Source organism: Thalassophryne amazonica, chromosome 3, assembly GCF_902500255.1.
Source record: "Thalassophryne amazonica chromosome 3, fThaAma1.1, whole genome shotgun sequence".
In the NCBI taxonomy this organism is placed as follows: domain Eukaryota; kingdom Metazoa; phylum Chordata; class Actinopteri; order Batrachoidiformes; family Batrachoididae; genus Thalassophryne; species Thalassophryne amazonica.
Genome location: NC_047105.1, coordinates 16,521,924 through 16,547,816, shown reverse-complemented (window position 1 = coordinate 16,547,816; position 25,893 = coordinate 16,521,924). Strand labels below are relative to the sequence as shown.

The window sequence follows — 25,893 nt, the reverse complement described above, 5'->3', positions numbered from 1 at the left end:
AGATTCACATGACACACATGGTAAATTTGTCTGGAGCAGCCAGTTCTCAAAAAAGCTGAGTGACCGTGCAAGACGAAGACTCGTGAGGGAAACCACAGAGACAACTCTGAAAGAGTTACAGTCACGTGGCTGGCTGTGTTTGGAGAAAGGTTTTTTTTTTGTTTTTTTTTTTAATCCTTAAACATCAATAAAATATGGACCTGACTGTAGCTTGATGCCTAACACACAGTGCAGGTGACCAAATGAGGCTCACACAAAACAAATCAAAAACAAACCAAAGCTTCTGAGCCAAAAAAAAACCCAAACCATTCCCCAGGCAAGAGTCAACAATAAAGCTATTTCTTTCAGAAAACTGTATTTGTGAGCTTCCCCGGTGTAAGGAAAAAAAAAAAAAACATGATGTAGTTATTTTCACCACTGAGCTCAACATTTAATCCCAGAAGATTTGACTGAGACCACGTGGTCCGAGTATTTTCAGCTCTCCTGCACCTGTTTCCTGTGTTAAATTGGTCGTATTCTGCTTGACGAGAGTTCAACCACACAGTCAGTCTGGTCGTGAACACTGTGTTTTCTTTTGGGTTGTTATGCCAAGCAGACAGGCCTTCAGTCTCTTGACATTCCGCTACTGTGTAAATCCAGTCTGTCGGGGCTGAGTTTGTGCAGATACCTGCTTTAATCACACCTGTTGATTTCAGGAACTTCACACTCGTCTTAGGGTCCACTAATCCTGGTCGTAGCGCTAAAGACAGCATGTTGAAGCTGTTTTTACATTTATGGTAGGCTATATGTTGCACTAAAGTAGGTTAAGTAATGTTACAAAAGTGTGACAATTAAAAAAAAACATTTAATTATGGTGAATTACCATTATTTTTTTATTTTCAGTTCATCAGATTTATAGTCAGCAGTACAGTTAAGGATGATTAATGGTGTATGTCAACAGAATCATCTATATATTAAAAGCAAAGTGGCCATTCTGTACATGTATGCGTACGTGCATGCGTGTGTGAATGTAACTTCGATTACGGAGAAACTGGGGAGAACCGACATTTGCCGTTTGGTGTGTTTATGTATTTTGGGTCAAGGATGAACGAAAATGGAGAGTTGACAGGAATATTTTTCAGGAAATTAGGGATATTAGATAACAACAGTGAACAGTGGATGTTGATATCACCATTAATCAGTCCCTGGTAACCAGACAAACTCTGAACTAAGGAAATATTTCAACCTTGCCAGTTGTAAAACACGACATCAACTAAATTGTTGTGTGGGCCGCTGAAGAGGAGGTACTGCTGGCCCACCACCACCAGAGGGCGCCCTGCCTGGAGTGCGGGCTCCAGGCACCAGAGGGCGCCGCCGCCTCACGTGAGCAGCTACGGTGACAGCTGTCACCCATCACCTGAGACAGCTGACGGCAATCATCTGTGGGGTATATCAGCAGGACGGCACTTCCACCTCATTGCCGAGATATCGTTTCTACCTACGAGGTAACGTATCAAAGCTGACGGAGTGTATCCTTTTGGATTAGTGTATAGCTTGTGGATTACTGTTCCAACAAGAGGTGGAGGTAACTTCCCTGCTGTTCGGAGTCTTGGGTGCAAACGCGCCCCCATTTAACTGTTCTTTGTTCCTCGCCAGCAGTACCAGGTCCGACACGCGGAGGCAGTGGCCACCTGGGAGTTCGGGACTTGGCGGCTCCAGTATTTCCGGGGTCCTGTGGCGGAGGAAGCCGTGTGGTTCGGGTCTTACCTTGGAGAGGCGTCTCCTATCTTCGAGCCTGCTCACACGACACTTTTGTGAATTGACTGTTGTCCATTTCGTGATTGGTTGTATTCGTTGTGCACGTTCACAACAGTAAAGCCTTGTTATTTGACTTTCTCCATTGTCCGTTCATTTGCGCCCCCTGTTGTGGGTCCGTGTACTGACACTTTCCCAACATAAATGTGCCAAATAATAAATGGTTATTCACAAAACTTTCCTTTGGGACAAATAAAGTTGATATTTATCTTTATTTTAATTTCCTGCCCTTTCAGTTAAAATCATTATAGAAAAAGCACAGTTTATTACCACCCATGAAAAATATCAGCTACTTTGTATTCCTATAGAAAATTGGGAGCTTAAGTAGATTTCTCGTGGATGGTCGTATGAGGCTGTGTTTGAAGGTGGTATGTACAGAGAGGTTATATTATAGTATTATTTGAATAAAATTTTTGATATTGTTTAAAAAAATCAGTTTTATTATCAATTATATGAAAATAAAAGGATTTCTATTAAACAGGTTGTTGGAAGAGACGCAGACAAAATTAAACAGAACATTCAGAATATTTGAAACAGCAGTTCAGTATCGCACCTCCCAGTGGTGGGCACAGCTAACCAAAAAGTTAGCTTCGATAACCATTAATCTGATAAATGAAAAGTTATCTTTTATGACGCTAAACCAATAAACTGCTAAAAAAAATTATCTTTATTACAGATAACGTTAACCAATAACTTTTAGTATTTATTCGGACACGGCCACATCAGATTACACTGTCGGCTTCTGATAAACCAGTTTCAATTTCACTTTTTGCTGTTGGGTAAATTCAAGGATCACAAACACATAAGAACCCACGAAAAATTAATGAATAAAAAATAAAACCCCAAACACTGTCATCATCTTTCAAAAGCAGTAAAACACAGTATTAGAAGTCACAGTTTATCTTGGTATTATATACACAAACTAAAAACACGCTTTAAACCCTGTGGCTTAAACAACCGAAATACGTCTATTACTGCAGTGATTGGTAGAGTAAAAGACACGTTAGTAAATATAAATTCTTACCTGTTAATTTCAGTGGGATTCATCTGAAGAAATAAAGCGTCCTTTTTAAAAAAAATCCAAAACCGTGTCTAAACGGTGAAGAAAAGTCCCTCTGTACACACAGCTGCACTGTGAGACCTCCTCTCCCCCACCGAGTCTTGGCAATTAAGTTATCCCGTTAGCCACAAAGAAATAAAATAAAATAATGTTATAATTAGCCCATTTTGTTTGTGTTGAGCGTGTTATGTGGGCCGCTGAAGAGGAGGTACTGCTGGCCCACCACCACCAGAGGGCGCCCTGCTTGGAGTGCGGGCTCCAAGCATGAGAGGGCGCCAGACCCAGAAGAAGTGACAGCTGTCACTCATCGCACCAGCTGTCACTCATTCTACACCACTATATAAGCCGGACTGCAACTCCACCGCGGAAGGTAATAGTGTAACATCCAAAGTGAACCTGAATACACTCCCCACAATGCTCCCTGCTTCAACCGGCCAATCACGTCTTGCGCTTAATGAAGACATCATCAGCAAGCGACAGGCAGCCAGTCTGCCACAAATGCACAACAGACGGACTAAAATGTTTGATTTTAGGGTTTACAAACGTTTTTGACCTTTACATTTTGCCAACTTTACCAGCAAAAAAATGTTCTAGAACTAAAAATTATCTGAACTAAATTTATCGCAAGATAATCGGTCCTATGATGGCTTAAAAATGTATCTGAAAAGCTAATCCGCTAGCAAAAACATTAGCTTCGATAATTATCTATTATCGGATTAGCTGAACTGTGCCCACCACTGCCACCTCCTGAACAGTTTATTTAAACTTGAACTCACAGCACATTTAAGATTTTATTCAGCTTATGTACTTACTGAAACGTTGCACAAATAGTGTGAAATTTGTTGGTGTTATCAAAAAATGGATTTCAGCTAGTCTCCTCAGTGTTGTCAAGTTAATCTCAGTTGCAAGGAACACTGACAGCATGCCTTTCACAATAAAAGTATTTGCTGGAATGCTGGCATTAAATGTTTTATTGTGAAAAGGTTTGAGCAACATGAAATATCTGATGTTTTTTAACTTTGCTACCAGTAACATCAGCGAGCCAGGCCATGTTGGAAGTATGAATGTTACGTTAATCAAAATAGAGGTTTCAAAATAAAGGTTTTGAAAATTAATCCACAAAATTTTCACTATAAAGGAAGCACATCATCGTGCCATGCACAATCCATATCCAAAAGCTGAGGCTGATCTGACAAAGAGTCAGAGAGATATGCGAGCGACATACCCACACACAGACGCTTCTTGTTTTGTAGATAGATTGCATTTACGAGGTCTGTCAATAAAGTATAGGTCCTTTTTATTTTTTTCAAAAACTATATGGATTTCATTCATATGTTTTTACGTCAGACATGCTTGAACCCTCGTGCGCATGCGTGAGTTTTTCCACGCCTGTCGGTGACGTCATTCGCCTGTGAGCACTCCTTGTGGGAGGAGTTGTCCAGCCCCTCGTCGGAATTCCTTTGTCTGAGAAGTTGCTGAGAGACTGGCGCTTTGTTTGATCAAAATTTTTTCTAAACCTGTGAGGCACATCGAAGTGGACACAGTTCGAAAAATTAAGCTGGTTTTCTGTGAAAATTTTAACGGCTGATGAGAGATTTTGAGGTGATACTGTCGCTTTAAGGACTTCCCACGGAGCAGGACGTCGCGCAGCGCTCTCAGGCGCCATCGTCAGCCTGTTTCAAGCTGAAAACCTCCACATTTCAGGCTCTATTGATCCAGGACGTCGTGAGAGAACAGAGAAGTTTCAGAAGAAGTCAGTTTCAGCATTTTATCCGGATATTCCACTGTTAAAGGAGATTTTTTTAATGAAAGACGTGCAGACGGGTCCGCGCGTCGGGACGCAGCCGGCGCGGTGCGGCGGCACAGGAAAAACACCTCCGTGTTGATAACCATTTGTAAAATCCAGGCGGCTTTTGATGGCTTTCAGTGGAGTGAGTATATGAGAAAACGTCACCGACAGGCGTGGAAAAACTCACGCATGCGCACGAGGGTTCAAGCATGTCTGACGTAAAAACATATGAATGAAATCAATATAGTTTTTGAAAAAAATAAAAAGGACCTATACTTTATTGACAGCCCTCGTATTTGTGAACTTTAAAATCAGTTTGGGGTTGTAATATACACCAACAATATATACACCACTGGACCCTAGGACCAATAGACCCTATGACCAGTGGGCCGTATGACCAGTAGACCCTCCCATTGTCTTCTGGCGTGCAGGGGTGTCTCTAATGTTTCTCTGTGTGTCCCTCAGCCTTTTAACCAGGGTGGATTTGGATGCTCTCAGATGTACAGCAGCAGCTTTGGAGGAGGATTCAGAGGTCCAGGCGGGCAGCCTATGGTCAACTACAGCCAGATGCCGCTGGGGCCCTATGTTAGCGGTGAGGACCAACTGTTTGAGGTTTGCTGTTGACTTATCAAAGCGAGTGGGAGCAGAGCGTTAATAACTAATCGTTAAGCTGATATCACACCTTCAAGTGGACGTGCTGCCTTTAAATCTGGGCCCTCGTTTATTAAACTGTGAATAGAAAAAGGCTCCAAATGATGTTGTATGAACAAAATTTAGTATGCGTGTCAGTACAAAAACATCTTTACTAATCAAGCACGTCAGTATGCAGTGGCTTTTGATAGATCGCACATGTTTGTGTACATTAATATTCATGTACACACAGTTAACCATATATGGCAACAAAACATCAGTTTGTTGCTGGTGATCCTCACTGGAATGTTGACTAAGAAAGCGAAGAACATCAATTTTTGTGAAATGGAGGTTGAGTTTTTTCTGTGTGGGCACAGCAGAGAGACAAACAATATGAAAACCAAATAAATGTGCCAGTAGATGGCAACAACCTCTACAGCCATCCACCACCGACACACCTACCGGTCACTCATGAGGTCATGTTGTTTATTAACTGCGGCATCAAAATCACTTGTGGACATTATTTTAACAAGCTGTAAGGAACATCAGTATGCTGCCCACAACAGGCAGCATAAAACTTTGCAATTAATAAAACAAGTACGCGATTATTTATTGTTACGCTTTCCCCACAATCCTTTGCATTCCTGTGATGTCACCAGCTGTGGTCTGTATTGAGAAGCATCTCTTTTCACACAAACTACAGTAATAAAACTCATGTTTTGGTAAATATTTTGTGAATTTCTTGTTTGTATAAGTTGCACTTTTTTTCTTTGTTGTTGTTGTTTTACTAGTTTGGCAGGCCCTGTGACTTATACTCTGATTTGATTTATATAAATATTTTTCCCTCTTCACAGTGCCTTTTTTTTTTACTTGTGCGACTCATACTACGGTGCAATTTATATGTGTTTTTCCCCTCTTCACAATGCATTTGTTTGACAGTTGCGACTTATTCCACAGTATGATGTATATATGCAATAAAACTATAGCAATACGGCAGTACACCCAGGGGATGGAGGAGTAACAGGAAGACAGAGGTCAGGAATGAGAGGAAAAGTAGTAGCCAGTAAACCAGTATTGATCAGTATGTCTAGTATTTATATTGTGTATTCATATTTATATTTGTAAGCTGTTTTTCTTTTTTCTTTCACTTTTGATATTCTGTGTGCTTCTTACCCTGTGTGCTGCTCCCTCAATTTCCCTGAGGGAGTCTTCCCAAGGGAAATTGAAATTAGTAATGTTCTGTCGAATCTAATCTAATAAAACTGATGTGGTAAATATTTAGTGATTTAATATATATATATATAATTGCACTGTTTTTTTTTATATATATATATATGCTAGTTTGGGAGGCTCTGCGATTTTTTTCTCTCTCTGTAGTGCAATTTTTTTGACTGGTGTGACTTATTCTACACTGCAATTTATATACATATATTCAATAAAACTATATCAATACGGCAATACACCCAGGGGATGAAGGAGTAACAGGAAGACAGAGGTCAGGAATAAGAGGAAAAGTAGTAGCCAGTAAACCAGTATTGATCAGTATGTCTAGTATTTATATTTGTAAACTGATTTTCTTTTTTCTTTCACTTTTGATATTCTGTGTGCTTCTTACCCTGTGTGCTGCTCCCTCAATTTCCCTGAGGAAGTCTTCCCAAGGGATCAATAAAACTGATGTTGTGGTAAATATTTAGTGATTTTTAAAAATATATATATAATTGCACTGTTTTTTATATATATATACTAGTTTGGGAGGTTCTTCGACTTTTTTCTCTCTCTACAGTGCATTTTTTTTTCTTATACTATGTAACTTATGTGTTTTTTTTCTGTCTTCACAATGCATTTTTTTGACTGGTGTGACTTATTCTACACTGCGATTTATATATATTTGATCTCTTCACAATACATTTGTTTGACAGATGCCACTTATTCCACAGTACGATTTATATATGCAATAAAACTGATGTGGTAAATATTCAGTGATTTTTATTTTTTTATTTTTTTTAGTATAAGTTGCACTTTGTTTTTTTGTTTTTTGTCACAACTTATATGTGTTTTTCCCCTCGTCACAATGCATTTTTTTTTTTAAATATTCCAATCTCTTCTTGTTTTAGTGTCATCCAATGGACCCCCACCCCCTACAAGCCATCTGGACAAGAAGTCAATTGACTCTTTGAGGGACGTGGCGACCCCTGATCTTAAGTCAGGCAAACCCACTGATGTCATCTGTATTGAGGACTGAAGATCAGCTCTGCCACACTGATCTGAGGTCTGTGACTGGCAGGGATGGATGACAGCCGCACGTCTTTTCCGCTTTGTCGTCATCCTTGTCCTTCTGCTCGTTGCTCACAGCCGCCTCCCTCTTAAAGATCGACTCGCTGTCTGTGTGCGGATGAGGACCTTCACGCAGACGTATCTGTCTTAATAATTGCACTTTTATCTATTGAGGATCCAGTTTCACAGGCAGTGGAAGAGCAGCAGCTTTTCAGATTTTTTTTTTTGTGGTTCATTTGCTGCACTACAAGTGGAAACTCAGTGATCTTGATGCTCTTTAATCGGGTTCAATCTAAGTCTTGGAATGTATGTTCTGTTCGTGCCAGCCTCGACTCTTTCATTCCGCGTGCACTCTGCTGCTTTTCTTCATCTCTTCACTGTGACCCGCTGCAGCTCGTTCCCTGTGGAGTGGAGTCACACTTTGACACCAGTTGGATTTTTGACCGTCAGACTCCTTTAATTTCAATCTGGGACACAGACTTGCTCATTTCAAACTGTCAGAAGTCATTCTCGTGTATGCAGTAACTGGACGCAGACTATCTGAAGCCTCTAAAGACTGCCACCTGCTGGTCATAGGAGAGAATCATCGCTGCCAAATCTGCAGACGACCTTGTACTGTATATATATTCACAGACTGCTGCTTAATTTACCTCACATAGGCCTAATCACCGCAAAGTACATATACATAGATCAAATCAAAAGGCCGGCTCAGTGTCAAGCAAACGGATCCGTGGGAACGTCGGTGAGTTTTACAGGTCTGGAAGAAAACTGAATATTCATGTGTACGGTAGGTTATTTGTGATTTCATTTCCTTTCTTTTTTTTTTTTTTAAATCTACATTTGAATGTCACTGGTGGGTGTAGAGCTGAACCCCGGGGCGGTGACCGGTGGACTGCACTATCAACAACATCACATCTGGTCTACATCCACAAAACGGGGAGTTCTTGAGTGGAGGACTACGGCGTTTCATCACCGAGACTTTCTCAGATCCATTTCATTGTGAACAAGAAGATACAAAACAAACCCAAGCTTTTTTTTAAAAAAAATCTTTTGTTGAATTAAGGTGTATTTTGGCAAAGTCGTTGGGTCATTATTTGTTTGGCACCATTAAAGGGACTGTTCCCAGCAGATTAGAGAGCCTATGCTTTTGTTCTTTGATGTATTTCCTCCACAGAGGTAACGGCTCTAATTGCATCGGCCGGTGAGGTTTTGGTGGAGTGCGAGTGGGATTACTCAAAAATAAATGAACTTGTTTTCATGAGGCGTGATGGGAACTTTGTCTCTGGCTTGGAACGCAAATCACTCAATGTTGTGAACATTTAAAGGGGTCATATAGTGCAAAATTGGTTTGACTTATCTGTGACATATGTCACGGAAGGCTGTATTCTGTTTGTCCTGTCAGATGCTCTCAGTCTGTAGGAGAAAGCGAGGCAGTGGCAGTGTCCCATTTCAAGGTCTGCATCCTTGGAAGGACTGCGTCCCACAAAGGCCTTCAGGTTTCAGGTCTGCAGAGGCCAGAATGAATCATTCTGAAATGAGGCGATCTAGCCCACGGAGCATTTTGCTATTGTGTCATTAGCTTTACCGCCCCTATCCCCTAACGCGTAGGAAACTTAACAGCTGGTCGTGATAAACTAGGTTAGTGGGTGTAACCCATTTGGCAATCATTTCTCAGTATTTATTTCTACTCTAATTATAAACATTACTTATTTACAATTGTACAAATGGATCCTGAAAGTGTCTTTTTGTTGTTTTTCTTTGTTTTTTACCAACTGTTTTGTCTTGGGGAAAAAAAATCATGCAGTGACTCATGGGAATGTTTGGGCTGTGAATGATACACTTAAGTTGGTCTTTTTTGGGGGAAAGAAGGCCGTACACGTCGGCCACACTCCAGGGAGCCTTTGAAATGTGACAGCCTAGTCGTGCCAGTTATGACATATCTGGCCAACAAATACAGCCTTAGATGGATGCAGACCCTGAATTGGGACTCGGCTTGCTCCTCCTCCATGCAGAGAAAGGGTGTGGCATTCAGCAGCTCCTTTCCACTTAAAGCAACAGGCAGCCACAGAAACTGGTCATTTCTTTGGCTAATGATAATGGATTCATTTAAATAACAGATGACTGCATTTTTATGAACACATTCTGTTGTCAGGAGAATTGGCGATGTATATTAACTTGCTGGAAAAGCTGGAAAGAAGCAGAATATAAAACATTTTAAACAGTTTTATAAATGGGCATGTTAAAAACGCACGACCTTGGTGAAAACATATCTGGATTTCATTCCAATCTGTACGAACAGAGAGCCCAGTAATTTTTAATCATTTTATTTCATATATGTGTTTGTGTATTTATTTATTTATTTATTTATTTATTTTGAAAGTACAAGCTATGCTATTTTATTAGTGAATGGATTTTTAGGAAACTTGAATTTTATTTTATTTTTTAAATATGTGGGGGGGGTTTTTGTGTGTGGTACTTCAACAAGTTTTTGCAAAACCTGCTGAAAGTGGAATGGAAAAGATGACATCACATTTTGGGCAGAACTACATACATGGGTGGAGGCCAAGAAATGTTAAATTCAATGAGATAGGGAGTTTAATTAATCTTTCACCAAAATGTGTTGAAAGGTTTGAGTTTTACCCTCCAACAGAAATTGCACATTTTGGAGTGAAAGTGCAAGAAAAGGGGCAGAACCCAGACTCATTAGACTGGGGTGGGGGTGGGGGGGTTCTGTGCCTTGGTGGAAGTTTGCACTCTAATGGTTGCCCATGTAATTTAGTGTCACAGTCAAAAGCTAAATTTGTTGAATTCATCTCTTTGCAACTAATTATGAGGACCAACAACATTATTATTTTTAGTTTTCTCTTTCACTTTCAAAGTTATGTTTCCATTATCTGTATTATCATAATCTAAAGTGACTATCCATCAAGTAAAACAATCTCAAAATTTACTATGTATCTTTTGTATGAACAAACTTTAAATGTTAACCACATACATCTTTTTTTTCCAAATACAAGTAACATTACATGTTCCCATCATTAGGTATGTGACATATTTGTATTAATTATGTTTGGACTGTTTTAAAACAGAAATACTGAAACGTTTTAGTTAAATGGCAGGAAAAGCATCACTGAATATTTGAGAATACTTTGTTTCAATAATTTCTTTAGATAAAGATAACAAATTTCTTGAACTGTTCCAACATGTAGTATATATAAATTTGGTATGAACTGGTTGATCTGGTTTAGACCAATTTGAATCCTCTTTGAACCCCTTTTACCTGGTTTAAAATTGCCTCCTGATGCAAAAAAGTTCAAAAGATTATTAAATGACCTTAAACTGGTTGTAATATTAAGGGAATTTAAACTATAGCTACATTGATTTAAAGTTCTTTGAATTCATTTTAAACTAGATAATAGCATTGTTTGAAGTGTTTTTAAACAGATCAGAATGAATTCTAAACTATTTCAAACTGACTTTAGTCTGCATAAATTAGAGGATTTTACCAGGATTAACACTATGCTTAATTGACGCTTGAAAGACTGAAATCACCATCAAACCCTTTTAAAGCAAACAACAGCCAATTTTGATCTGGTTGCAAAACAGCTGAAAATGTATGATATATCTTAAACTGGCTTTATTCTTGATGAATTACAACATTTTACTGGATTTACACAATATTAGTGTAAGGACGGTTTAGAGTGCTTTTAAGCAATTTTGAACCAGATCATACTTTTGTTTGAATTGGATTTATACAACTCTAAATGAATGATAAAGTATTTTAAGATGGTTTTATCCTTAGTAATTTAGAGCATTTTAACTCGACTCAGAAAATGTAAGGTTAGTGCTAGATTGTTTTTTAAACTGCTTATAAACTATTTAAAATGGTCTTTAACCAGATATAAACCATATGTCTTAATTTGTTTTAATCTGATTAATTTACAAAGTTATAACTCTATCCATGACAGGATGGTTAAAATAGTTTAAAGACCATTTTAAACTGGTATCATATTACACATTAACCAGGTCTGAAATAATCTCAGGCCATTTTAACACAGTGGTAAACTGGAGTTAAAACTAGCTAAATTTGTCATTAAAAACTTGAATATTTTTGAAATTTTGACTTTGGGTCGAGCAACGATATCAAGATTGTGTTCTTAAAAATGTATTTATTTTCTCCATTCTGAATTCTTAAATACATACAAGATCGACATCTTATTACGTGAAAAAAAATTGACACCAGCTGCAGAAGTAACATTTTACGAAAAGAAATCTAAACATTGTCAGATGTCACTTCATGAACTTCATAAGGTGACTTTTAGAGTGCAAAGTATCAGTTTGTGTGCTGTTGCTTAATGTTTTCTTTATTTTTTTGTAATTTTTTTCAAATTGATTTTTTTTTTTTTGAGTGTGTGTGTGTGTGTGTGTGATTTCTCTTCATATCATCTGTTACTTGAGTATTTTGTGAGTTTGCTTGACAGATAGAACCTCAGAAACAATGTATATATATATATACTTGAAACATTTTTCATCGGGTGTCAATTTCGGTTATGACGCTGAAAAAGATGAATGTCTGCTGGACGTGTTGCCATGGAACCGCAGTGTCACCGTGTGTGTGTTGCTCATCAGTCAAGAATCTTTTCTCTCTGGCGTGATGACCAGGCCATGCCGTCAACGACACAACACTCAAAATGAAATGCAATCAAACTGAAGTCAGTATGAATGTAACGTCTTTTAGAAAACGAAAGGCTTCAGTCTAATATAAATATCTTAACAATGTATGTATATGCTTATTAATGTGGCTTCAAAAGCTACCAGAAGAGCCCTAAAAAGGCGCCTTTGCTGCAGCGAATGCACAGCATGTGAAGCGTTTTTACATGACGGTTCACTTTGGGAAGTCGGTGTGGCCGGGCATTGACAGACAACGAGTTCTAAGCAGTGTTATGGTTCCCGTATTTGTGCTCTATAGCAATTGAATGAAAAAGTGAATTGTCCTCTTTTTTTTATTTGTATTCTGTGTATTTGTTCAATGTGTTTTAATAAATATTCTGGACAACATTCACATGGCATGATGACTTTTCCCTCAAGAGGAAACAGGAACTGCATTTTCAAATGTGCAGTCAAAAGGCGAGTGTGTCATTAACAGAGCCGTGGAGACTTCAGACAATTAACTTTCTTCAAATTGGTTTCATTTCCTGTTTGTGTTGCAGTGCTGCATGGAAATGTGATACAGAAATAGGATCCCCACTTCAGTCAGAAGGGACAAAAAAGCTGAAGTGAAAGAAGAAGCTTAGAGCAAAACGTCCACAGGTTGACAAAAAAGACTAAAACAGACATGATAATGCAACACTGTCTATTATCAGTATCATATTTACTACAACACTATATTGTCTTACTATATTAGACATTATGCTACAACACAGGATATTAATGATATAATATTAATATATTCATTTTTCACTTGAGTGACATTAAATGTTACATAAAAAGAGGAAGAAAAGTCATACACATTACTGCTATGCTACACTAATACTATGCTATACTAGTCTATGGCACGCTGTCCTATGCGTTTACACTACACTATACTAATAGTATGCTATACTATGCTATTGCATGCTGTTGTATGAAAGTACACTACGCTGCACTATACTGACACATTCTTAATGTTGTTGTTGTCCTTTCAGCTACTCCTGTTTTGTTCGAGGTCGCCACAGTGGATACAACAGAATCTGCATTGGTAGTTGGCACATGTTTTACGCCGGATGCCCTTCGTGACGCAACTCCAGTTTTGTTTGGAGAAACACACACCACCCTTGGTGTACCCTGCTCAGAGTCCTGCCCTTGTTGAAGTGAGATCTCTGTTGTTTTAGCATTGTGGGATAGCTCACCCACAGATTGGACTCGCCGGACTACTTTCGCCGCCCTGCTCAGTGCGCTGCTCTCGTTGGAGCGACAACACACAGAATGTGTCTCTTCCCAGATAGGAATATATCACAATTATCTGGGAACTACTTTTTGCGCAGGAATTCATCAACCACGTCGGACGCGTACTAACACAGAATGTCCATAAACTGGACAGTTGTTTGGCCAAAACGAGAGCGTCCACTTTTAGCTTGCCATAGGTTAAGCTAGTGGTGGTGCGCATGAGAGTATGCCCCTGGTGTTCTGAAGAGGTCTCCCATCCAAGTATTAACCAGGCCCCAACCTGCTTAGCTTCTGAGATCAGAGTCTCTACGAGTAGAGTCTCTGATCGGAGACTCTACTGACAGAATCCCAGTAGAAACTCCGATCGGAGACTCGACTTTACTTTCTTACTGTGATCACTTGAGCATGGTGTGGCACTAATGTGAAGTTGATTTGACAGATATTTTCTAATTTCCACAGTAAGGTATTGCTGTAATTCTATGTGTAGATATCATCTTGTCATGATAAGGAATGGCTTGGTAGAATCGCAGTCTCTACTAGTACAATCTCCGATTCGACCAATCACAGACTCTACTTTGACATATACATAAAATCAGGAACGGCATGAAACAAGCACCAAAATGCTCATGAAAGAAGATAATGAGTAATAACCAAAAGATAATTATAAATTATTACACCAAAATAAGAACTAACATGCTTAAAAGACATGCTATACTACAATATGCTATGCTATTACTATACTATGCTGCGTTATGTTATACTATACCACACTACACTTCACTAAACTAACACTATATATGTTATACTAGACTGTAATGTGCTATACTATACTACACGACAGTGCAACACACTATGCCATGCTATCCTATACTACACTATACTCACTCACTCATCTTCAACAGCTTACTCCAATTAAGGGTCACGGGGGGCTGGAGCCTATCCCAGCAGTCATAGGGCGAGAGGTGGGGTACATCCTAGAGTCCCTTAATTCAGAGAGTAACGACATGATGAGCTGAAAAAAAAACAAAAAACAGTCACATGACTCCTGGTGCCATCTTGGGGCCAAAATGGCATTTGCTGTTAATCAGTCTGCATTTAAACCCAGCGATTTTATTTATTCGCTGAAAATGCCAGATTGCTGTGGATTTGGATGCATAAATAGACACAACAAGGGCTTCAAGATGCACAGTTTCCCTTCAAATCTGAACAGAAGAAAAAAATTGGGGACGTAAAGGCAGTGTGGGATGGAAGCGACTTCATCGTCAAATTTGCTGTTCAGTCCCATGTACAGTAAAACTCACCTAAACCGTCATTGTATAAACCGGATATTCGCAGTTATCGGACAAAAAACGTCCCAATGTTTTTGTATTGCTTTCCATGTAATAAACACTGTAAATAACAGACTTGGTATCACAGATTTTTCACTCACATCGGATAAAATGTCCGGTCCGATCGCAATGTATTTCCAATAAAACTCCTTGTAAGTGGGACCGGAGTCATTTCCCTGATTAAAAGCCCAATTGTTTATTTTTTTTAAACCGTGCTCAACGTGCACCTGTTAAATCAGACACCATAAAAGGGTGTGATTTGACACTTTTCTGCTTTCAATCTGCCACCATATTATAATAGTTTTTACAGTGCACACTCTGATTACAAATGGATCAGGAAAGTCTGCACATTTACAACACAAAGTCGGTAAAAAAGGAAAATGTTCAGGTTACCTTTGATTTGGAGGTGATGATTGTAGAAAGAAAAGCTTGTTGAGGGTCAAATTAGTTCAGAATAAAGCATAATCCAGAGACGGAGAACTTTAAAACTGTCATACATGTCATTGCATGACACGGAGTTACAGAGCAGCAGAAGCATAAATCAGGCTTTAAATGAATTAAATCATCATAAATTGTAAATTCATGTATCTTAACTATTTTTATATTGATTTTGATAGTACCTGTACCTGGATGTGTTGCTGTATGTGGTTAACTGATATAAAAAAATGTTGAAAACATAAAAGGTTCATTGAGTAGTTCAGCATAATTGGCCCCAAAATGGTGCCATGTTCTCATTTGACACCACTCTCTCAATAAAGGGACCCTAGTACACCCTGGACCGGACACCACTCTCTCAATAAAGGGACCCTAGTACACCCTGGACCGGACACCAGTCTCTCAATAAAGGGACCCTAGTACACCCTGGACAGGACACCAGTCTCTCAATAAAGGGACCCTAGTACACCCTGGACAGGACACCAGTCTCTCAGAGGGCCACAAACACATTCACGCACACCTACCAACAATTTAAAGTTTCCAGTTAACCCAACCTGCATGTCTTTAGATGTGGGAGGAAGCCGGAGTGCCCGGAGGGAACCCACACAAACACGGGGAGGACATACAAACTCCACAGGTGGGAATCGATCCCATGACCTTCTTGCTGTGAGGCAACAGTGCAAACCACTTAACCACCATGCTACTATACTATACTATACTATACTATACTATACTATACTACAGTGGATTGGCCAATAATATTATAATCAGATCAGGCCATACGTTGATGCCACGTATTGACACATCCACCAAGTTATGTACCTGCTTTGGAACACAACTTCTATCTATCTATCTATCTATCTATCTATCTATCTATCTATCTATCTATCTATCTATCTATCTATCTATCTATCTATCTATCTATCTATCTATCTATCTATCTATCTATCTATCTATCTATCTATCTATCTATCTATCTATCTATCTATCTATCTATCTATCTATCTACCTACCTACCTACCTACCTACCTACCTACCTACCTACCTACCTACCTACCTACCTACCTACCTACCTAATTTTGTTGTAAATGTCAGGGCATACATATAGTAAATAATATAGTTTTATTGCCCAAAATAACTGATGGGTTTTTAAAGGTGAACAGTGCTGACACATTTCACTTATGTATATTTATTTATAAGTATTAAATATTTGGCAGCTATTGTATATATAACATGAAAGTGAAGTTTGGGGTCCCCTGCTGGTGCCCCGGCGACCCAAATCTCAGATAAAATTGTGTAGCTGAAGATGTATGTGTGCATGTAAGTATACTATACTATTGTAACAATATTATCGACATTTTTCTTCTCATTTGATCATTAAAATTTCCAGTGAATTTGTTTTCAAACAAGTTCTGTATTTTTTTTAAAGCAAATAACTTTAGTGTGTGTTTGGTGCTTTGTTTTGTTTGTGCCGATCAATTTTGTTTTGTACAAATAATTCGTTTTTTTGTTTTATTTAATTGACACATCATTTTTTGCTTTGGTAAATTATGTCTACTGCTGAACAGAAATCAGCTCATTTGCCTTTTTTTCAAAGACGGTCAACCGTAAATAAATGAACAGAACTGATCTGAGGACAGCGTGAACTTCCGTCACACACGGAAGTGTTTCAAATATGGGCTGCCCACACTGCTCTTTCGCTCCGCCCATCTTTTTTTTTTGTGATTTGACGCACATGCTGCACTCGCCGCTTTCCGATTAGCTGCCGACACGAATCGCCACTCACTCATTGGCCAGTCGCATCTGAAAGCCCGCCCCTTGCGTTCTGCTGTTGTACAGCGCTCGGCGGAGGCAGCGGCAAGAACAGCAGCAGCAGCAGCAGCAACAGCGGGGGTCTGGAGGAGGGAGGAAACCAGGACATAGAGAGGGAGAGGCTGGAGGGGCGAAGAAGACATCTACGAAAGAGAGGAAGGAGGAAAAGGGAGGAAAAGAGGGAGGCGAGGGGGGGAGGGAGCATCCAGAGCGGCTCGTGCGCACGGTGCAGGGAGAACTTGTGGGAAAGTCAACAGGAGAAATTCCACTGTCAATAAAGATGAGAGATCTGACGGTGCCGTAAAAATCCGAGTTTATGGGCGGTGAGGAGGATTAAAGTGTGACCAGGGAGCGCTTGAAGTTTCTGGAAGCGACTACTGCTGAAGACAAGAAGGTGAGAGGCTTCCACACACACATTCCTCCTCCTCCTCGCTCCCAGCTCGGTCAGCGTGCTGCAGAGACAGCAGCTTTGTTCCAAGGGGGATGGAGGAGGAGGAGGAGGGGGGGGGGGGCGGTTTGACAGCTGAGTGGACAAGGAAAGGAGAGGACAGGATGGGTATGGCAGAAATCCACGCAATCGTGGACGATGAACCTGGAGAGTCCACAGGGTGGCGAGGTGGATGGTACCACTTCCTGACCACCACGAAGGATGCGTGACTGATTGACAGCTCGTCTCGTGGACACCTGTCTGTCTGGCTGTCTGTCTGTCTGTTTCCCAGCAGCACTACAGCTGAAAGAAAGAGATCCCGGCCTCCATTCCAGTGACGGTTGCTTCCCAAAGTACAATAGCCCCTCCCGGGATGGATTTCACACTGCCCTTATACTCTGAGCAGAATGGGGGTGAGGGGGAACTGGGAACCTCTGACCAAGTCATTTGCATTTCAAGCTGTTTCTGCTTGGCGGATGTGAAAGTTCTTTTTTTATTTGTGTGTGTGTTTAGTTTTTAGACACCCAGCATCGCATTTTTTTCTCCTGAGTCACAGATTTTGCACAGAGACAATCCGTGCACACCTGGCCTGAAGCTTAAACTGCTAAAAACCTCACTGCCAGTGAAAACGCTTAACTCTTGCCACACATACAAGCCTGGAAAGTTGCACTTGCACAAACAGTGCACACAGGAGCCTAGATTTAATGTGTTCTTGTATGAAAATCCCTCATCTGTGACATTCCACCCTGAAGTTGTGGAACTGGTGATGCAACAGGCAAAAGTTGCACCATGCACATTTTTCCCCCATCACCTCCACAGAAATTTATTAGTCCTTCAGAGTTGTTGTGGATGTCTTGGTGGCTTCCCTCACTGGTCTCCTCCTTGTGTAGTCAATCAGTCAGATCAGTCGACTCCAGTCAGATTTACCCTACTACTGTAGTAGTAACAGGGATGGACCACTTATACTGAGTCAGAGTTAAGACCAAGACCTTAAAGGGTTGATTGTGAGTCAAGGCAAAGACTTTGGAATTTTGGAGTGGTCAAGAAAAAGAACAAAAAAAAACAAACAAAAAAAAAAAACCCCTAAGTGTATTCAAGTCTGTGATTTTATGGCCCATCCACACGGAGATGAGTTTAGGCATATCCACAAAAGTTTTGTATCGTATTGGTGTTTCGTCCACATGGAACCGGTATTTTTGGAACCTGAAAATGCTACATTTTGAAAATGGGTTTCAGAGTGGATAAATCCAAAAACACCACCTTTGTGTTTTGGTCCAAAACACAACTTTTGCGAAATTATGATGTCATCATCTTCTGTGTTTGTGTACAGCACCCAAGCTTTACATGGATGCTGCACATCTTCTTCGCTGTTTTTTTGTGGAAGCGTTACAGTGCCACATTCAGTCCTGGCAAATAAATATATAAATATATATATATATATATATATATATATATATATATATATACTACAGCATTTTCAGTGGTTTCATATGTACTCAGATAGGTCTTGAAACGGTGCCATGTTTGTGGACCGTATACAGAACATTCCGTTTCCGTGTGGACAAGGCACGCGCATAAAGCTTGGACGCTGTGTACAAACACAGAAGAAGATGACATCATTGTTTACCAAAGTTGCACATTGGTTGTACACACAAAAACATAAAGGCTGCGTTTTGAGATCTATCCACTGTGGGACTTGTTCGGCTTCAAAAATGCCGGTTCCGTTTGGACAAATTGTTGTTACAATACTTCATTTTTGTGGATATGTAAACTTGTCTCTGTGTGGATGGGTCCATATCTTCGCCCCTGTTAATATTCAAAAGTGAAATTTGGGTCCATCCTGAATATTGTATTAGATCAAAAGATTTTTTTACAAAAGTATATCAAAACTGAACATAGTGTAAACGTGTCTGAGACAGATAATGAGCTCTTTTGATGCTCACATTAGTGTGTTAATTGTTAAAATAATAATTTACTGGTGGTGAACTCAGTACAAATACAGTTTGGTCACTTTTCAAAGCTGTGAAAAGAACCATTGTCAATTAAATTGACTTTATTGACGACTCCAACCCCAACTTGGTGAATAAATCTCATCATTCTCGACCTTCAGCTGGCTGAAAAAACAAGCCAGACATGGTACAAAAGTAGCTGATTTTAATTGAAAAGCAGCTCGAGCGTGTTTTCACTGAGCGGCCAGTCACATGTGTGCGGAAGTACGAATTCTTGCCTTATTTTAGCCGGAAGGGACGTATACGCGACTGCGAGAATTGTTTTCAATTCTGAGATGAATTGAAACAAGACCAAACTTGAGTACTACTTGTTAGTACCAAGTTGTACAATTCATTTTCAGTTATACAGCGCAGCAGGTAAAATAAGTATTGAATGCGTCACTATTTTTCTCAGTAAATATATTTCTAAAGGTGCTATTAACATGAAATTTTCACCAGATGTCAGTAACAAACCAAGAAATGCACACACACAAAGAAACCACAACAGATAAGTACAGGAATTTGTGTAAGTACAGAGATTTGTGTAATAAAATGGAATGACACAGGGAAAAATATTGAATGCGCTTACAGAAATGTATGTAATAATTCGTACAAAAGCCTTTTTTGGCAATGAAGCTTCAAGATGTCTTCTGTGTGGAGAAACTAGTCGCATGCATTGCTCAGGTGTGATTTTGGCCCATTCTTCCACACAAGCAGTCTACAAATTTTGAAGGATTTATGGACTGCTTCTATGACCTCTGATCTTTAGTTATTAACATTAGATTTTCTGTTGGATTCAAGTTAGGTGATTGGCTGGACCATTCTACCAGCTGTTTTTTTCATTCTCTGAAACCATTTGAGTGTTTGCTGTCACTATCTTGCTAAAACGTCCACCCTTGTTTCATCTTCACCCTGGTAGACAGCAGCAGATTTTTTTTTATCGAGAATGTCTCTGTATATTTTTCCATTCATCCTTCCTTCAATTATATGAAGTTTGCCAGTGTGCTACGCTAAAAAACAGCCCCACACCATGATGTTCCCACATCTAAACTTCACTGTTGGTGTGGTGTTTTTGGGGTGCTGTGCAGTGTCATTTATGGTGTATATTATGGCATCCAAAGAGTTAAATTTTGTTTTCATCTAATCAGACTATATTCTCCCAGTATTTCACAGGCTTGTCTAAATGTTGTGCAGCAAACTTCAAATGAGCTTCAACATGCTTTTTCTTCAGCAATGGAGTCTTGCTTGCTGAACGTGCATACAGGCCGTGGTGGTTGAGTGCATTACTTATTGTTTTCTTTGAAACAGTTGTACCTGCTAATTACAGGTCTTTCTGAAGCTCTCCACAAGTGAGCCTTTGGTCTTGGACAACTCTTCTGATTATTGTTTTCACTCCTCTGTCAGAAATCTTGCGAGGCTGGTCGAGGCTGGTTTATGGTGAAATGATGTTCTTTCCACTTCGGGATTATGGGTCTAACAGCGCTTACTGGAACATTCAGGAGTTTAGAAATCCTGTAACTAAATTCATCAGTATGTTTTGAAACAATAAGGTTGTGAAGATCTTGAGATAGCTCTTTGCTTTTACCCATCATGGGATGTTTCTTGTGTGACACGTTGGTAATGACATACCTTTTTATAGGGCATCACATGAGACTGAAGAAGCTGATATTAATTTGCACTGACAAGGGGCAGGATTGCTTTCTAATTACTGATAGATTTCAGCTGGTGTCTTGGCTTTCCATGCCTTTTTGCACCTCGCTTTCTTCAAGTGTTAGTACATTTTGCCTGTGTTATTTCACATTATTACACAGAATTTATAAACATCTATGGTTTGATTTCTTTGTACGTGGATTACCTGGGTTGTTACTAACATCTGGTGAAAAGTTCATGTCAATAGCACCTTTTAGAAATATATTTACTGAGATAAATGTTGATGTGTTCAGTACTTATTTTACCCACTGTACATAACTTCATGACTTAAAGTATCTTAAACTAAGAACTTAGAAAAAAGATTGAACCTCAAACAGTTTCAGGAGGGGGAAACTATCTATAGAGACCAAAACCGTTTTTTCATACCATGCTATAAACATGTTTATTTCTGCTCTAAAGTTGGACAGTTTAACATGGACTTGAATTTGAACCTGCTCCCTTTGGAGCTTGCTTCAAGTGGCCAGTCAAGGAACTGCAACTTTTTCTATGGCTGGGTGGGCTTCATCTGAGCCAGTTGAAGATTACTGCTTGCTTTGAATTCCATTGTGTTGGCATACGGTTACAAAATGACAAAGAATGCTCACTGTCCAAATACTTATGGACCTGACTGTATATGCTCACGTACACAATAAGTCAATTGCTCTTGGTGCTAAAGGGTGTTCAAGATTACAAACAAACTTGGGGTAATTCACATTTTATCTCATTTGCACTGGCAACACATGAGCCAAGTATTAGGTTTTATTTCCTGTCAGGGTGTGTTGACTTTTACTGTAGAGAGACTGCGCATTGCATGTTGTAACTGTGACTAAGAGCCTGTTTTCATGTGTATTTAGTAAATGCAATGCACACCGAAGACACACTGTTGGGTTTGCAATGAAAATAACCTGAGGCAGCACAACTTAATGTCAGAAACAAACAGTAACAACTGTGAAATTATGCCACAAGTAAAGATGAGTGGGTTCATGCAAAGCCATGCTTCTTCCTGAAGTGGTTACATTTATAGAAAACAAATGGCTTTCTGCAGAATTGATTTTGGTATTCATTTATTGCCACATGTTGCCTTTTGAAGATGGCCAAGCACTAACTCAAGCACAACTCATGTTAACAAATGTTCTCTACACCTGTAACAGCCAAGCGGCAAACTCCGGTGTTGAAAAAGGTATTCCATTTTACAGAATAAATGATGCAGAAAAGACTGGCTGTTGGAAATGGTGTCGTTATGTAGTTTATCCAGCAGAGGGCGCTTGGGCAGCATTGTTTACAATGTTGTGTAGCATGGCTGGGTCCCCATGAAACCTTGGTCACATTAGCTGCAAGAGACGGAGGCAAAGTGACCAGCTGCCATTAATTTTAAATCAGAGTGAATGTTTTGTTGTGACAAGGAACAAATGGTCATTATGCTGATGAGAAGTCTATTTTATGTAAATGCTGAACGATACGACATGGCGACTGCCAATATGAGTGAAGGCAGCACGACTGTAGCATACATTCCTTTGGTTGTTGGTTATGTTTAGATCCATTGGGCTAATGCAGTGGGTTGCCTGTCCGTCGTCATCGGTGCCATGTGTAAACATGTTCTTCTCCGAAACCGCTGAACCAGTGAAGCTGCAACTTGGCATAAATGTTCCATCCTATAAAATCAAGAAAGTTTATTCGAGGCATTCCAATCCGATGTCAAACATGGCTGCCACGGCGGCCATATTGAAAATGCCACCTAGAGCCATTGGTCAGCACTTTTAAAGCTCTTAAGTGGAAATTTGGTACAAGAGTAGCTAGTAGGTAGCTCCAAAACATATCTGAAGGGTTTTACGATTTTTTTTTTAAATTTTGACTTTAATACGATCTTTGAAGTTTGGCCATGCCCACTTCCTCGCTGAAACTGTCATGTCTTGTATCAGCCAGGTGAGCTACAGTGCCCGTGGCACTATTTGCTATTTCTATATTGGCAGATAGATCGGTATTGGAATTTTTTTTAATCTCGCAAATATTGGTATCAACTCCCAAGGATTCATATCGGTCGGGCTCTAATCAGGATACATTAGAACTTGCTGGAGCAGGCGCAGCACTTGGCAAAAAACAGGTAGTGTTTCCTTTTTTCCCCCTGGAGCTCAGTGAGCTTACTGCTGCTTCTAGACCTTGGCACAGGACAGCATGGAGAAGACACTGTGCACAGGCACTGATCTGAATATCAATGCGCACATTCCGTTCTCAAATCCTGATATTACAGAGTGAATATGTGGCATCACTAAAGGTTACTGTTGGATTTTCAAAGCAGCCTGACAATTGTGACGGCTGACTGTAGCTTTTAAAACCCCTTCATCTATCTGCCACAGCTTGCTGAAACATGGACATCCCCTTTGCCTTTTCCAGTTGCTGGGGTCCTCTACATTAAGGCACCTGCTGGATCATGTCCAGAGAAACTTACCACATGGCTAAAATGTAGTAGGTGATGTTCACTCAAAATGTAAGTGATACTCCAAATCTGACTCTATCTGTTGTAAGTAACCCTTTGTTTGGCACAAAATCAGTCCAGTAGTACCCAAAGATCTTCTGAACAAACTTTGTACCAGTGATAGTTACTCATTGCCTTTGGTCACTTATTAGTGTTGAGGGCTCACAACCATACTGTAAGACAAGAAACAGTAAGATTGTAAAGACATGGACAGTTTTTCTTTTGCAGAGGTATTGGCATTGCCAAACACTTCTCTCTAGCGACCTCATGACTCCAGAAAGTCTTCCTAGGTGTCTCTTGATCGCCAAGGTGGAGCACCCAAAGACATGAGTGTTGCTGCTGAGATAAGTGAATCTGCACTTCACTTGTCTGGAGTGGGCAGTGATGTCACTGCAAAAATATGCTCAGCAGGAAGTAAAATGGCATTAACTCAGCAGTTTAGTTTGCAAGAACTCGGAAGCGCACGTTCAGCTGGCAGATAATCACATGACAAGGGTACTTGGGATGTTTTCATGATGTGTGGCGTGGCATAAAGAAAGATGCCGAAACTCAAGTTGGCTGCAAAAAACTGGTTGGGTCAGCAACAGTCTGGCATCATTAACGAGATGCTTCTTCATAATTGTTTTCACCCCCATTGTGGTGTTTGTAGCTTAAAATGTGCAGCATGGACCAGCACCATCTCAGAACTAAAATCGTGCCACATGGCAGACCTTTGGAATTCCATTTGTTGATTTATTTGCAGTTAATTTTACAATCCCAAACCTTTTATAGATTCAGGAAACATGAACAAATTACACAAGTATGATGTCTTATTTCCTATGCAGGATTAACACAATATTTTTCTGACTGCTACTCTCTGACTGCATTCTGATGTTACTTGAAAAAGATCTAATAGACAGAATAGACCTTTTTATTTTTTCTTCAGTATTTAGTGTGTGTGTGTGTAAATAATTTGCAGATATAACTTGATGTCAAGTCACAGGGGTGCAACAGTTCCCAGTATTCACAGTGACAGTGCTTTGTTAATTGCTTTGGCACACGTTAATTAGCTGGAGGTATTTGTAGTCATTCTGTTAATTTGCCTGTGTTATATGTGTGGACTGTGTGGGTGTAAAAATAGTTTTTGTTGGTACATGTGGTGTAGCAGAGTGGATGTGTGGGTTAAAGGACCTCCGTTCATCTGTGGGCGATAATTAAAGCCGTGAAAAAATATGGTTTTCTGGTTAATTTGTAAATTAATGTTTAATCAACGCTAACATGAGAATTTGCAACTCTTTCACGATGTTGACTGGCACAGCCACCCAGAGAGTTATTTGGCCATAATGATGGGATCTGGATAATCAGTAGAAAATGAATGAATGAATGGTCATAAACATGTGGCTGTCGAACAGGACAAGTAACAATCCTCTCAGTCTTCTCTGAGTTCAAAAGTATAAATTTGGATGACAGCCAGCTTTTCACTGTAGACAAGTCTTGATTTTGCAATGTGAGAGACATAATCTACATACCCAGGCTGTAAAGCTGCGTGTCATCATCATAACAGTGAAAATTATTCTCGCAGCTGCATGCTACATATATATTCTGACCAAGTACAACTCGATAAAGGGAGAATAGTAACGGGCCAAGAACAGAACCATGAGGTACACTATAGTTTACTGTGTAAAATTCAAAGAGATATGTCACCTTTCATTGCAGAGCTGCACAGCCCCATGACGAACCCCTGCACTGACAAGTAGAATGGAGGTGCAAAAATGGCACTTTGTGCTGTATTTAGGTGCACAAACAAACCAGAATTAAATCCAGTTATCTTTTCACAGAATGGCATTAGTAATTAAGAATCAGGGTGAACAGACCGAGGAATTGAGCAATAAAAGGAAAAATGGCTAGCTAACATCTCTTGTGTTAATCTCCCGGGGGAAAAAATATGTGCGTTGTTCATTTCATTATATTAAGTTTATTGCATGTTTACAAATTTCAAACGATATAAAAAAATCCTATATTGAACCTGGAGTGCTCACTCACTCACTCACTCACTCACTCACTCACTCACTCATCTTCAATCGCTTCCTCCAACTACTGCTTCATTGGGGGTGGGGGGAGGACTGGAGCCTATCCCAGCAGTCACAGGGCGTGAGGCGGGGTTCATCCTGGACAAGACGCTAGTCTGTCGCAGGGCACCTGGAGTGCTATGAAGTAAAATGTGTAAATTATGTCTTGAGAGGAGCCTCTAAACGATTCACTTAAAAATCAAAGCTAAATTTGTATTAAA

At 39.8% G+C, this 25,893-nt stretch overlaps 2 protein-coding genes across 4 annotated transcripts in view; both read left to right on the top strand.

Moving 5' to 3' along the window:
• chd5 (chromodomain helicase DNA binding protein 5) overlaps nucleotides 1-8,270 on the top strand; it is a 125,807-nt gene extending 117,537 nt beyond the window's left edge. For all 3 annotated transcript variants that reach the window (XM_034165875.1, XM_034165877.1, XM_034165876.1), the window contains 2 exons: nucleotides 5,109-5,235; nucleotides 7,388-8,270. In XM_034165875.1, the coding sequence (XP_034021766.1) occupies nucleotides 5,109-5,235; nucleotides 7,388-7,515 (255 nt within the window). In that variant the 3' untranslated portion in view covers nucleotides 7,516-8,270. The remainder of the gene's footprint in view (nucleotides 1-5,108; nucleotides 5,236-7,387) is intronic.
• An 8,915-nt stretch (nucleotides 8,271-17,185) lies between these two features.
• The window catches only part of arhgef10la (Rho guanine nucleotide exchange factor (GEF) 10-like a), a 468,560-nt gene continuing 459,852 nt past the window's right edge, over nucleotides 17,186-25,893 (top strand). The window contains 1 exon segment of the mRNA XM_034165874.1: nucleotides 17,186-17,441. The gene's annotated coding sequence lies outside the window, so the exon portion shown is untranslated.